This window comes from Emys orbicularis, chromosome 3, assembly GCF_028017835.1.
Source record: "Emys orbicularis isolate rEmyOrb1 chromosome 3, rEmyOrb1.hap1, whole genome shotgun sequence".
NCBI lineage: Eukaryota > Metazoa > Chordata > Testudines > Emydidae > Emys > Emys orbicularis.
In genome coordinates this window covers 88,760,130-88,772,913 of record NC_088685.1, presented here as the reverse complement: position 1 = coordinate 88,772,913, position 12,784 = coordinate 88,760,130, and the positions used below count along the sequence as shown (strand labels likewise).

Below are 12,784 nucleotides of genomic sequence, written 5' to 3'. Positions count from 1 at the left end.
TTCTTTCCCTATTTTAGACTCTGATCCTACCTCATTTTCACTGGCATTCACTATTTTAGATGTCCAATCGCCACCAACCTTCTTGGTGAAAACTGAAAAATAGAAGTCATTAAGCACCTCTGCCATTTGCACATTTTCTTGTTATTGTCTTTCATTGAGTAACAGGCCTACTCTGTCCTTGGTCTTCCTCTTGCTTCTAATACATTTGTAGAATGTTTTCTTGTTTCCTTTTATGTCCCTAGCTAGTTTGATCTCGTTTTGTGCCTTGGCTTTTCTAATTTTGTCCCTACATACTTGTGTTACTTGTTTATATTCATCCTTTGTAATTTGACCGAGTTTCCACTTTTTGTAGGACTCTTTTTTGAGTTTTAGAACATTGAAGATCTCCTGAGTAAGCCAGGGTGGTCTCTTGCCATACTTCATATCTTTCCTATGCAGTGGGATAGTTTGCTCTTGTTCCCTTAATAATATCTTTTTGAAAAACTGCCCTCAACTGTTACTGTCTTCAATTGTTTTTCCCCTTAGACTTGCTTCCCATGGGATTTTACCTACCAGCTCCCTGAGTTTGCTAAATTCTGCCTTCTTGAAATCCATTGTCTTTATTGTGCTGTTCTCTCTCCTACCATTCCTTAGAATCATGAACTCTACCATTTCATGATCACTTTCACACAAGTTACCTTCCACTTTCAAATTCTCAACCAGTTCTTCCCTATTTGTCAAAATCAGATCTATAACAGACTCCCCCCAGTAGCTTCCTCCACCTTCTGAAATAAAAAAAATGTCTCCAAGAAATTCCAAGAACTTGTTGGATGATCTGTGCCCTGCTGTATTATTTTCCCAACAGATGTCTGGGTAGTTGAAGTCCCCCATCACCACCAAGTCCTGTGCTTTTGATGATTTTAAGTATCAGGGGGTAGCCGTGTTAGTCTGTATCTACAAAAACAACAAGGAGTCTGGTGGCACCTTAAAGACTGCTAGTCTTTAAGGTGCCACCAGACTCCTTGTTGTTTTTGATGATTTTGTTAGTTGTTTAAAAAAAGCCTCATCCACATCATGTTTACTGCTAATCATATACTACAAAAATTTTCCTCAAAACTTCTTGAATAGTCACAGTAGGATGTAAATATGAGGACTATTTAAATCACAGAAAGCCATATATGGGCTACAGTGAAATAGAAGTAGAACTAGGCCCTCGCGGGGTCCTAGAGCCAAGCCAAAATGTCTACTCCACAATTAAACAGCCCCTGAGCCCGAGCCCCACGAACCCAAGTCAGTGGGCACGGGCCAGCTGTGGGTTTTTAATTGCAGTGTAGACATACCCTGAGCACTATTGTAATACAAACAGTAATTTAGAAAGTTCAGGAGTAGGGGGTGGCACACTTTGAAAATGATTCTAAAAATCTCCTTTTTTCCACAGAGTGCAATTGCAGAGGAGGACCCTGTGACAGTCGAACTGGAGAATGTCTAGGAGAGGGCCCTACAGGCACGGATTGCCCAACAATCAGTAAGAATAACAGCAAGGCATCCAATAAAAACAATGGAATAACCTTACTGTATTTAGTAGCCTGTAAATACATATTAAGGTTTGATCCTGCAAGATGCTGAGCACTCTGGCCAGGATCCAACAAAACACTTAAGCCTGTACTTAGCTTTAAGTGTGTGTAGTGTCCAGTGCTTAAAGTTAAACACAGGCTTAATTGTTTTGCTGGACTGGGAGAGATTGCTCAGCACCTTACAAGCCCTTAGAGAGAGACCCTGAAGCACTATGAATGACTCAGAAGGCTGATTCTGTGGACCCTCAGGCACAATGTCTTCTACTCAGGGCAGTACCTAAAAATAAGTTTGCCCAGTTCCTCAGAGGGAGTTAGGTACTTTACTTTCTTTCCAATCAATGGGAGTTAGGTGCCTAAATACCTTTGAGCATATGGGCCTCTGGCCCTAAAAGTTATCATCTAAAAACACTGGAAATGCAAAACTTTTGGTTCCAGCAGCAATATTTCCTCAGCTGCCTTGAACATCAATTCCTATGTATGTCAGTATATAATGGTCTCCATTGCAAAATCAGTATTCAGCAAGAGATACCATAACGAAGTTTCTGAGATATTGCAGGTATCTCCTATTCAAAATGCAGAGGGGACACTCAGGTGTCTCCAGTACCACAGTGTTGTCACTGTGGTTAAATGCTGACCTTGTTAATGGCAGTATAACCTTTTTTGTTGTAAACAGAATGTGCAACGCAGCCAAGAGAAAGTTGCTGTTGGAACCTTTGTTTTATATTTCCTAGCTTTGTGATTTTTAACAATGTAACACCAATGTTTCATTCATCAAAGGTTCTTGGCATTTAGTAATGGTATACATTTAATTAGAAAGTTTATAGTATTGCTTAGAACCAGCGTTCTGCATGGCCATGGGTAGCCCTCTCGTTAACCATAATTCGGATATACTAGTACTGTGCCTTTAAGAATTGACTTCCTAACTGAACTGTCAATCGAGTTCAGCTTCTGCAGATGACTGCCAGTCACTGAACAAAGAATACATTCCGCTATAACTGCAAGTATGTTTCTGTGTTATAACAATTGTGTGAACTCACTTTTTGGCCCTGATTTCTTGTTCTGTAAGCCACAAGCATTGCTGAGTCCCTACGGCATAGCCAGGAAATGCCTCTTATTACCCCTCCCACTGGTTACCAAACAGCCTTGACAGGCTCCCAAACTAGTTTCATCTGGCTGTCCTCAGCTGGAAGTGTGGTGGTTAAACTGTGGGACCTTGAAAGTGGGTGGATTAAAATGAAGAAAAATGGGTTTCCTAAGGGCTCCATTAATAACTAAGAGAAGAATCCCCTGTGGTACGAAGGGCACAAAGTAAACTTTAAGAAGAAGAGTGTTTTCCATTTAACTGAAACTGAAGTTAAAAGAAAAATGACCATATCTTATTTTATTGTCAGGTTGTGATAAATGCATTTGGGATTTGACTGATGACATCCGATTAGCAATTCTCTCTAATGATGAAAGCAAATCAATTTTGCTGAGCATTTCCAGTGGTGTTGCTGCTCACAGACACTTGAATGAACTCAACTCCACTGTTTCCTTCCTCAAGGTACAGATTGCCCTATTTGGATGGGCTTCATTTTTTAGTTTAGTATTAACCTACAAATTAATGCTCCATCCATAAGCATTTCAAACCCTGTTCAGCATAGTTGAATTCCTGTGCTGCCCATACCATACTCATTATAGAGAAATTTGTTTTCAGCTATATTGAATTAACACTATTTTTAAAAAATCTCTTTTCATACAGATGAAACTGTCAGCAAAAGAAAATCATTCTGTACTTAGGAAGATCCACATCGATAATGCTGAGACTGAAACGGCCAATCTCCTCTTAGAAATAGAGACACTTGAAGAACAGGTTTGTCTGCAGTTCCCATTATGAATTCCTGATGGAGTAGGTGAACCAATGTGAGCCTACGATTTGTCCCAGTATGGCAAAAGGGTTTCAAGAAAGGAACTTTAAAGGGCCTTAGTAGATTATTTTATTTTTGAAACAAAGAAGGATGCTTCTAGGAATTGGAAATGGAAATAACCTCTCCAGTCTGTCTCCCTGAAAACACAGGATATAAGGCCTGATCTGAAGCTCATTGAAGTTAATAGGCTTCAGAAAACTTTCGATCTGGCTCATTGTCCTCCACATATTGCCCATAGTCCCTCACAGAGGCCACATTTACTAAACTGGCACCACTTTTGATCTGAGGTAGACATGCTGAACTTCCATTTCAAATTCTGTTTTATAATTGAGCAAAGTAATCAAGATTAAAGTAATTCTGGTGTACTTTCTGAATGTTTGAACTGTATATATTTTACATAGATGCTCTCATAAAATTCAAATTAGCACTGATTAGATACTTCAAAGCATGTTTCAAAACTGCCAGTTAAAAATGGCTTCTCAGGTACCTGCTGAGAAAGGCACCTGATCAGCACTCAAGATATGTTTTGACACAATTATAATCATACATATTTTATCTATGTTCAATTGCAAAACCATTAAATTAGTGTTACATTCCATCACTTCAAGGGGCACACTTACTGCAGCCTAACAGAGTGCTAACATGAAATCTCCTAAGAGAACAGCTGGGGCTCAAAATACTTTCTCTTTTTTAAAAATAATCATTAACAGACATCCTTCATAATTTGAGTGATATCAAGTCAGTGATCACCATATTTTCACTGAGAGCAGAATACAATTAGAGTTCATGGCACAGTTCCAGAGTCTGTGCTTCACTTCTTAATTCTTCTGTCAGGCAAGTAAAAAATGTTTTTTATTACACTTAAGCACAGAAGTAAGCAGAGGACAACACAGAGGCAGGAAGAAAGAGAGGGAGTAAGGAGGTGGGAGATCAGTACTTACTTAATGGAAGGACCCTACAGGATTAAATTTACTGTTATTTGTGTTCCTCTGCACTTTGCAAAAGGACCAGCTGATTCAACCAATTCACCTTCACCTATTACTGTGAAATCACTCAGTGAGTCTAAATATCCCCCTCCGTGGTTTGAAAGTAGCTTGATTGAGGCTTTAGGTTTTGTGGGCATCTTTAGTGTATCTGGATAATAGGATTTCCCATCATCTTCACTGGTACTTCACTGAATTTGTTTTGAGGTCATTGGATTTCAGCATCCCCTGAGTCTTTAAGTGATTTAATTTACTTGTGGGCTTTCTCCATTGGGGCCTCTCCTTTGTGAGGAGTCTCCTACATCAGAACTTGTGATTGCTAGTGAAGAGAGAAGATCAAGATCCACAGTAGAGATAGCAGTATAGTAATTCCTCCATATACATCACTTTTCTGCTCTTTTCAAAGCACTAAAAAGGAAATCAGGGTAGGAGACTTTGTTAGTTTTAATGAGTTTTGCAAGTGTGTACTGTGTCTTCCATTCAAAGTTTTGCAAGTGTACTTCATAATGTCTAAGTGATGGTTGGGTTTCTGGTTTAAACCCTCCAAACAGAACAGAACCACAAAATGTATGTGAGGTTTTAGTACAATAAATGTGATTTATAGTGACCTAATATGATGCAATTCTGGTAAAGTAGCTTAAAGGCTCTGTCCTGCAGAATTTGGCTGGGAATTTGGAGAATATAATATAACTCCTGTAGGTAACTTTGGAAATCCTACCCAAAGTCTGCATGAAGTCAATGGGATTAGTGGGTTCAGCAACAGCATCCTTAGTTTACACTGTAATACTGATTGATCTTAGAGGAAATGCTGCTTCCCTTCTGAAAGAGATCACTGCTATTCTCATTCTGATTATAGTCTCAGCTTGTACCATTGTAATTCTTAGCGTATGCAAATATAAAACCATAACTGGCTAAGAAGAATTTGGGGGTTATTAAAGAAGGACAAATATTTAAATGCAAATGCATGAATGGCTATTGCCTTAACATAAACAACAATTAGCAGCAAAATAAAACAAAACAGCAGAAACCCTGAAGATAATAAATCTGTATAGTGACCCATATAGTGTTCTTCCTTCAAAGGCAAAGTAAATAATCTGTAAAAAATTAAAACTCTTACTATGAACCCAACTATTTATTTCATTCAGGTAAAAATACCTTCCTGTTCTATTTCCCAGGATTGCTCCTGGTTCTGCCCCCATTGAAGCCAGGCTCCATCCCATTGTCTAAACTGATACCCATTTTTTCTTTCCAAGCTGATTTTCAGCCTTCTATCTGGTTTAAAGCGCCACCTGGTGCTCTCGCAAGTGAAAACACCTATTTGCAAGATAATGTGGCTATGTTAGTACTAGCCACAGCTGATCAATCAAAGCAGCGAGAATTACAGAATAGGGTAATAACAATTATTAATAATTACAGGACAGAGAAATGAAAGTTGTTTTTTCAACCAAATGCATCATTTACCCAGGAAAACTGATTTCCCAGGAGCTACAAGTCTTCAAAAATATTGGGAGGGGGATTCAAAGTCCAAACCTGAACCCAGATCCTAATTTTCCTGTGAGAATTAATTCTATTACAAGCCAAAGCATACCTCTGAATCTAAGCACTTTGATACCATCGATCATGAGATGTTGATTGGCATACAAGACCTACCAGCAATAGACAACATAGCAATAGGCTCGGTTCTTTTATTCTCTATCCTGAGACCTCCCTAAGGAAATTAAATCTAAGGACAACTGAAGTCAATAAGTTTCTTAGGAACCATGAAGACTATGCAACAGTAAATCTTAATATCCCCTCTGCTCTCAATCTTAAACCAATGCTTCTCTGGAAAGCCAGTTTTGAGGACCCCAAGAAGTTGTGATGGTGGCAGAAGAGTGTTATTTAGAGGGTAGTCCCAAATGTAACAGATGACTGTGGCTCTGCTGGGGGGAGCTTATTGGCTACCCACTGGCTGTCTGAGTTTTAGAGGAAGGGACTCATAGAAGATTAGGGTTGGAAGAGACCTCAGGAGGTCATTTAGTCCAACCCCCTGCTCAAAGCAGGACCAACCTCAACTAAATCATCCCAGCCAGGGCTTTGTCAAGCCGGGCCGTAAAAACCTCTAAGGATGGAGATTCTATCACTTCCCTAGGTAACCCATTCCAGTGCTTCACCGCTCTCCTAGTGAAATAGTTTTTCGTAATATCTAACCTAGATCTCCCCCACTGCAACTTGATACCATTGCTCCTTGTTCTGTCATTTGCCACCACTGAGAACAGCCTAGCTCCATCCTTTTTGGAACCCCCCTTCAGGTAGTTGAAGGCTGCTATCAAATCCCCCCTCACTCTTCTCTTCTGCAGACTAAATAAGCCCAGTTCCCTCAGCCTCTCCTCATAAGTCATGTGCTCCAGTCCCCTAATCATTTTCGTTGCCCTCCTCTGGACTCTCTCCAATTTGTCCACATCCTTTCTGTAGTGGGGGCCCCAAAACTGGACACAATACTCCAGATGTGGCCTCACCAGTGACGAATAGAGGGGAATAATCACTTCCCTCAATCTGCTGGCAATGCTCCTACTAATGCAGCCCAATATGCCGTTAGCCTTCTTGGCAACCAGGGTGCACTGTTGACTCATATCCAGCTTCTCATCCACTGGAGGAGAGGCTGAGAGGATTGGGAGTCCTCCCGCAAACAAAATCTCTCTATAGGAGAGACAGATTCCTAAAACTGGCCTGGAGTCTCACATTAGCCTTTTGTCCGTACACTTACGTTATTTGGGAAACAAACATCTGACAAAATCAGGCAGTGTTGACGGGTGCCTAGGAACAGGCCACTTGAGACTCAGCAGAATGTTTTATGGGAGTCTTACGAACGTACATAATTTATGATAATAATTTAAACTGGCCGTGGGGAAGTTTAGGCTTGAAATTAGACGAAGGTTTCTAACCGTCAGAGGGGTGAAATTTTGGAACAGCCTTCCGAGGGAAACGGTGGGGGCGAAAGACCTCTCTGGCTTCAAGATTAGGCTTGATAAGTTTATGGAGGGAATGGTTTGATGGGATAACGTGATTTTAGTCAATTAGGCATTAACGTGCCATCGCGGGTAAAATGAGGGTCCGGCTGTAGAATCTTGCCTGTATGTTCGGGGTTCTACTGATCGCCATATTTGGGGTCGGGAAGGAATTTTCCTCCAGGGTAGATTGGCAGAGGCCCTGGAGGTTTTTCGCCTTCCTCCGCAGCATAGGGCAGGGGTCGCAGCCTGGAGGATTCTGTTGTGGGTGGGTCAGCTTTTGTGGCCTGCATCATGCGGGAGGTCAGACTAGATGACCATATTGGTCCCTTCTGACCTTAAAGTCTATGAGTCTATGAGTCTATGACCATTTGATTGCAGTAGATGATGGAGAAATATGGGCTAGATATTAATCTCTTATTCTGCAATTCTCAAAATACCAAAAAGGCAGCCCTTCATGTCAAGCACATTTTTAAATATAATTTTATATGCTGAAGGGACCTACACAACACTTTCATCGGGAAAAGGCAAAAATTATGTTTATACTGCACACCCGCACACATGCATGTGGATTTTAAAAAATTACTAATCTTGTGCTTGCATGGTTTATTGAAAGGTAAATCAAACATCAAGCAAAGGCCTACTGGTACAGAAGGAAACCATGGCGACCATTAACCACGCTACTCAACTTGTGCAGCAACTCGGCAATATGAGGGACAACATCCAAGGTAAATAGAATTTTTCTGGTTCAGCTTAGTGTCAAGAATATATCAATAAAATCTCCACTGAGAAATGTCACAGGAGTACTGTTATAAAACCATCAGACATAAGGTTTTAACAGCATATGAAGCCAGGATGAAAATTTGTCTCTCTCAACAAGCTATTGTGACCAGTATGTCAGGTATCCTCCATTATAGAGTGCTGCGCTTCTTTTCTCTCCCTCCTAACATCTCCCTCAGGAAGTTAAATCTCAGGTCAAGTACATATGAAATCAATTATTTTGTGAAACATTAAAAGATTATACAGACTGTAGTTTGTATGTTTGTTTGTATGTATGTATGTATGTAGGTTTGGTTGGTTGGTTGGTTGGTTGTTTTTGATCTCGATTAAACAGAGTGGATGCCCATATATTATAGTGACCGAGGCTATATAACTAGCTAGGTAGACAGAGACAAACAAAAGCTTTCCCATGTTGACCCATTACAGAGAATTGTAGTTCTTTATCATGGCAGCACTAAAGTAGAATCTATCTGTCCCTAGAATCAATTTTGATTTTAAAAGTAGCTTTCTACAAAGTTTCTATATGGAAAGATGGTTGTGATTTTTAGAAGAATTGTGTCAATAAAATAACAAGATATTTAAAACCAAGGGTGAAATCCCAGCCCCACTGGCAGTGGGAGTTTTGTCATTAACCTCAGTGGAGCCAGGATTTCACCCCATTTTATAAATCTATTTTTTTCCATCGTGGTTTTTCTTTGCTTCCGATTTGGGGAGACAGCATGGTCTAATGGATTGAATATGAAACTGGACATCCTAAATTCGAATCTCACCTCTGCCACTGACTTAGTGTGTAGTCTTTGGTTAGTCATTTAACTTTATTGGCCAGACTCTTTGTTCTGTTAGGGAAACTATGAAATTTTCTTTCAGTGCAAATCTGCCACAAAGGTGGCAGATAAAGCCAGTGGAGGAATTCACCCTGGCAAGGAGAGCCCTTGGATGACCTAGAGACACCATAATGGCTACTACACCCTTGCCTACACTCTCAGAGCCTAGTGTAGGGAGTGTAACCAGAGCATCATTGCAATCCAGTAATCCTTGGTTACCATGACAGCTCTTGGAAGCCACTGGCAGTCAGTGCAGATTCTGCTGTAAACTCCATCAGGAGACAGTCCTAGCTCTGAGCCAGCTGGGGATTGGGAAGCCACAAAGGTGGCTTAAAACCATCTTTGATGCCTGCCCCTCTGGTCTTGTGTTGAATTCAGCTTGGCCAAAGCAGAAAATCTGGCTTATTTTGTGTCTATTTCTTTGTTTTCAAAATGGTGTTATGACAGAGAGTCTGGGGACATGCCCACAAGTAGGGTGACCAGATGTCCCGATTTTATAGGGACAGTCCCGATTTTTGGGTCTTTTTTTTTATATGTAGGCTCCTATTACCCCTCCTCCCCGTCACAATTTTTTACATTTGCTGTCTGGTCACCCTACCCACAAGTCGTATTTCCTGACAAAAGGACAGTTGTGGATTAGCCACTGGGCCAACGGGACCCATGCCCAGGGGCCTCGGCCAACTGGGCAGCCCTGGAAAAATGGGCCCCCCTGCACCCTAACCTACTCCACCCATCCGGCACTCCTGCCTGGGAACAGGGGAAGCCCCCATGCCCCAACGCCATTTCCCTGGTAGGAGCGCTGAGGGGGGCGGGAGGGGACTGCAGGCAGAAGGGGTGGGGAGGGGCCCCCCACTTCCTCTGGCCCAGGGCCCCACAAAAGGGTAATCCACCTCTGCAAAAGAAATAACTGCTTGGAGGGCTTGAACCAGAAGGGTAACTGAAACTAGATCCAACCAGCCAAGGTGGCATGTGAAAAGTGACATCTATGCTAAGTTTTTAAGGCTTTGAAAGACAGGTGTTAATCATTGTTAAAGGATCTCTGTGTCTTCATGGTCCATCAAATCCTTTTATGTGTGTACATATCTGGAGAAAAGTGTTTTGGAAAACAGGGGTTATCCACCCTGGCTCCACGGGGGCTTGATAAAGAGGTTGGGTGAGGGAGAAAGACTCATCTCTAGACATCAGCACAATGCTGGCAAGCAGACCAGAGTGGTCAGAGACAGAGGATTACTTTCAGCTCTTTGCTTTTCTTTTTCTTCTCTGTAATTAAGTGGAGAATGCCTCATCTAGTTTAGCTGATGAGAAATGTAAATCTTGATTATATTAAGCAAAGTTTCTTTTAGTTTAACTCCATTTTCTCTCATTTTTTAATAAATCTTAGTTTTGTTAAGATTCCTGTCATATGAGTAATTTCATGCAGGCATCTCCAAAGGGAAAAGAATACTGTAACCTCTAAGCTCATTCAAGGGGACAGACAGAGGTTTCCACTCCAAGCCAGTTGTTGTCATCAGGCTGTGGAGTTTTCAATTTAGTTTGGATACAGATATTGCATTTCTGCAAAGGAACTTAGATTTTGTCTCTCTTTCTCCTTTCTTCCAAAGAAAACATTGCCTTTAGTGAATGAAAGTACAGGTTTGTAAACTGACTGACTACTGCAAAGTGTCATAAGCTGTTACTGTGATACTGTTTCACATCAGGCAAAGAATATAACAAGCTTAAGGTCTCCCAAAACTAGCAGAATGCAACAAGGGGACTCTTCATATTAAAATGTTGTGACAAGCTGTCACCTACTGTCTTAGAGTCCAACTCATCTGTGAACTGACTGTCTAGAGATGCAGATAACACTTCTAAAATCTATCTTTGTGTATTACTATTGCAATAACAGCATTCTCACCAGCAACATATATACCAAAATATACACACTTTACAACTAGCAAATAGGCCATTTTATACCTTCCCGGATGAAGAAATAACTTTTTGATTTAGGGACTAAGAGACTGTTTGCATTTTCCAGAGTTTTTATTACCAGTAATAGGGACAAGTGACAACACTGAGCATCTTCCCAAGCACAACTGCATTGAAGAAAGATACTCCAGTCAGAGATTATTATCTCTATTCCAGAATATTGATGGCACCTTCCTATCACATGGACACATAAAACTGAGATTAAACCAACTGCAGCTCCTCCTTTTGTATCTACAAGAAGCAATAAAAAACAAATGAAATATACTTGAAAGCTTCCCTGTTCCCTGTGCCATAAAGGCCCAAGCTCTATCTTACAGCACATTTACATTACTCAAGCATTGACAGACCAAAAAGGAAAATTGCATATGATACCAATAGGTAAACACTGATTTAACCTGACCTTTGAACATCCCCTTTCCAGTCAGGGTCGGTATAGATCAATACTTGGGTGGGGGACATTTATGCAAAATCTCTGTGCTATGGAAAGTGGTTTAGATGATGCAATAGGGGACATTCTTCCCTCTATACCAGTACTGAATGGGTGCCTGAAATTTTGAGGGGTATTCTAAAGTAGGAAGTGCCCTTCTTCACATGAGACCTAAAACTGAGATCCTGACCAGTTGTGGGTATTAGAAGTTCCATGGCACCTTTTGAAAAGAAGTGGTGTTAAGTACAACTTCATTGTCCTATCCAAACACCAACTACTTGGGTTTGCCAACTACTATTTCAATTACTTGGGTAGTTACTTTAGGTAGTGAGCTTTAATCTTTTTCATTTATTGCCCTATTATGTAGTACTGGTGCGCACTGTTGAACAGCTACTGCGCTTCACTCTAGAGGACTCAAGGCTTAATATAGGCCCAAAGAAGTGTCATGCCCATAATCCCTGCATTCCTCCCTACCCTGCCTATCTTGTCATGTCCCTCCATATGTCTTGGAAACCTAATACCTGTCAGCTTTCATCCGTTTCTTTCTGTCTCTTTTTCCATTTCTCCTTTTGCTGTCTCTCCCATCTGTCCTTTTCTTTCTCTCCTTTCTCTCTTGTATTTTTATCCGCTTCTCTTGTATGCCTCCCTTTTTTCTCTGCCTCCATGGACCATTTGTTATTCCCCCTCTCTGACAGAGATAGGATGCCCTGGTGCTGTGCTTGGTATGTACTTATGTCAGAGACTTGGCAAGAGCTGAACTGACACGTGTAAACATTCTGGTCGATTGCCCAGAATCATTTATGCTATGTACACCCAAATGGTTCTGACATATTAAGGGGAGTTGTGGTAGAAGTTTGTGGATTGCTAAAAATAGTTTAGCAGGAAAGAAAAACCAAATGTGCATTAATATGTAGGCACTGGGAAATATTTGTGACAATCTGATAAACATACTCTGAAACGTTGTAAATAGACTAACTCATAAGACATTGTTTCTGAAGTTAGTGGATAGAACTATCAGTGTCAGCTTTACTCTGTGTCATCCTCATTTCACCTACCATCAACCTGAACTGAATTCAAACCAGGGCCCTAGGGACGAAAGTGTTCCAAAAAAGTTCACTTCACTGTAACTATGTTGGAGTGACATTCTGTTTCTTTGTCCTCAGAAATCAGCAGCAAGATGAAATACTATGGAATCCAGCATGAGCTGAGCACTGAAGATATCATTCAGAAGCTGAACTTGGCAGAGGAGATGCTGAGGGAAATCCAGTATCGCAAGCCTTTCACCAATCAGAGGCTGCTTGCTGATGATGAGGCTGATGCCGCACAAGAGCGTGAGTTTTAGGTCTCCATCTATTTGT

General features: G+C 41.0%; 1 protein-coding gene across 1 annotated transcript in view; it reads left to right on the top strand.

Moving 5' to 3' along the window:
* Positions 1-12,784, top strand: part of LAMA4 (laminin subunit alpha 4) — a 126,567-nt gene that overhangs the window by 59,005 nt on the left and 54,778 nt on the right. Inside the window, exons 6-10 of the mRNA XM_065400888.1 lie at positions 1,418-1,504; positions 2,945-3,096; positions 3,295-3,405; positions 8,047-8,158; positions 12,590-12,757. Of these exons, the coding sequence (XP_065256960.1) occupies positions 1,418-1,504; positions 2,945-3,096; positions 3,295-3,405; positions 8,047-8,158; positions 12,590-12,757 (630 nt within the window). The remainder of the gene's footprint in view (positions 1-1,417; positions 1,505-2,944; positions 3,097-3,294; positions 3,406-8,046; positions 8,159-12,589; positions 12,758-12,784) is intronic.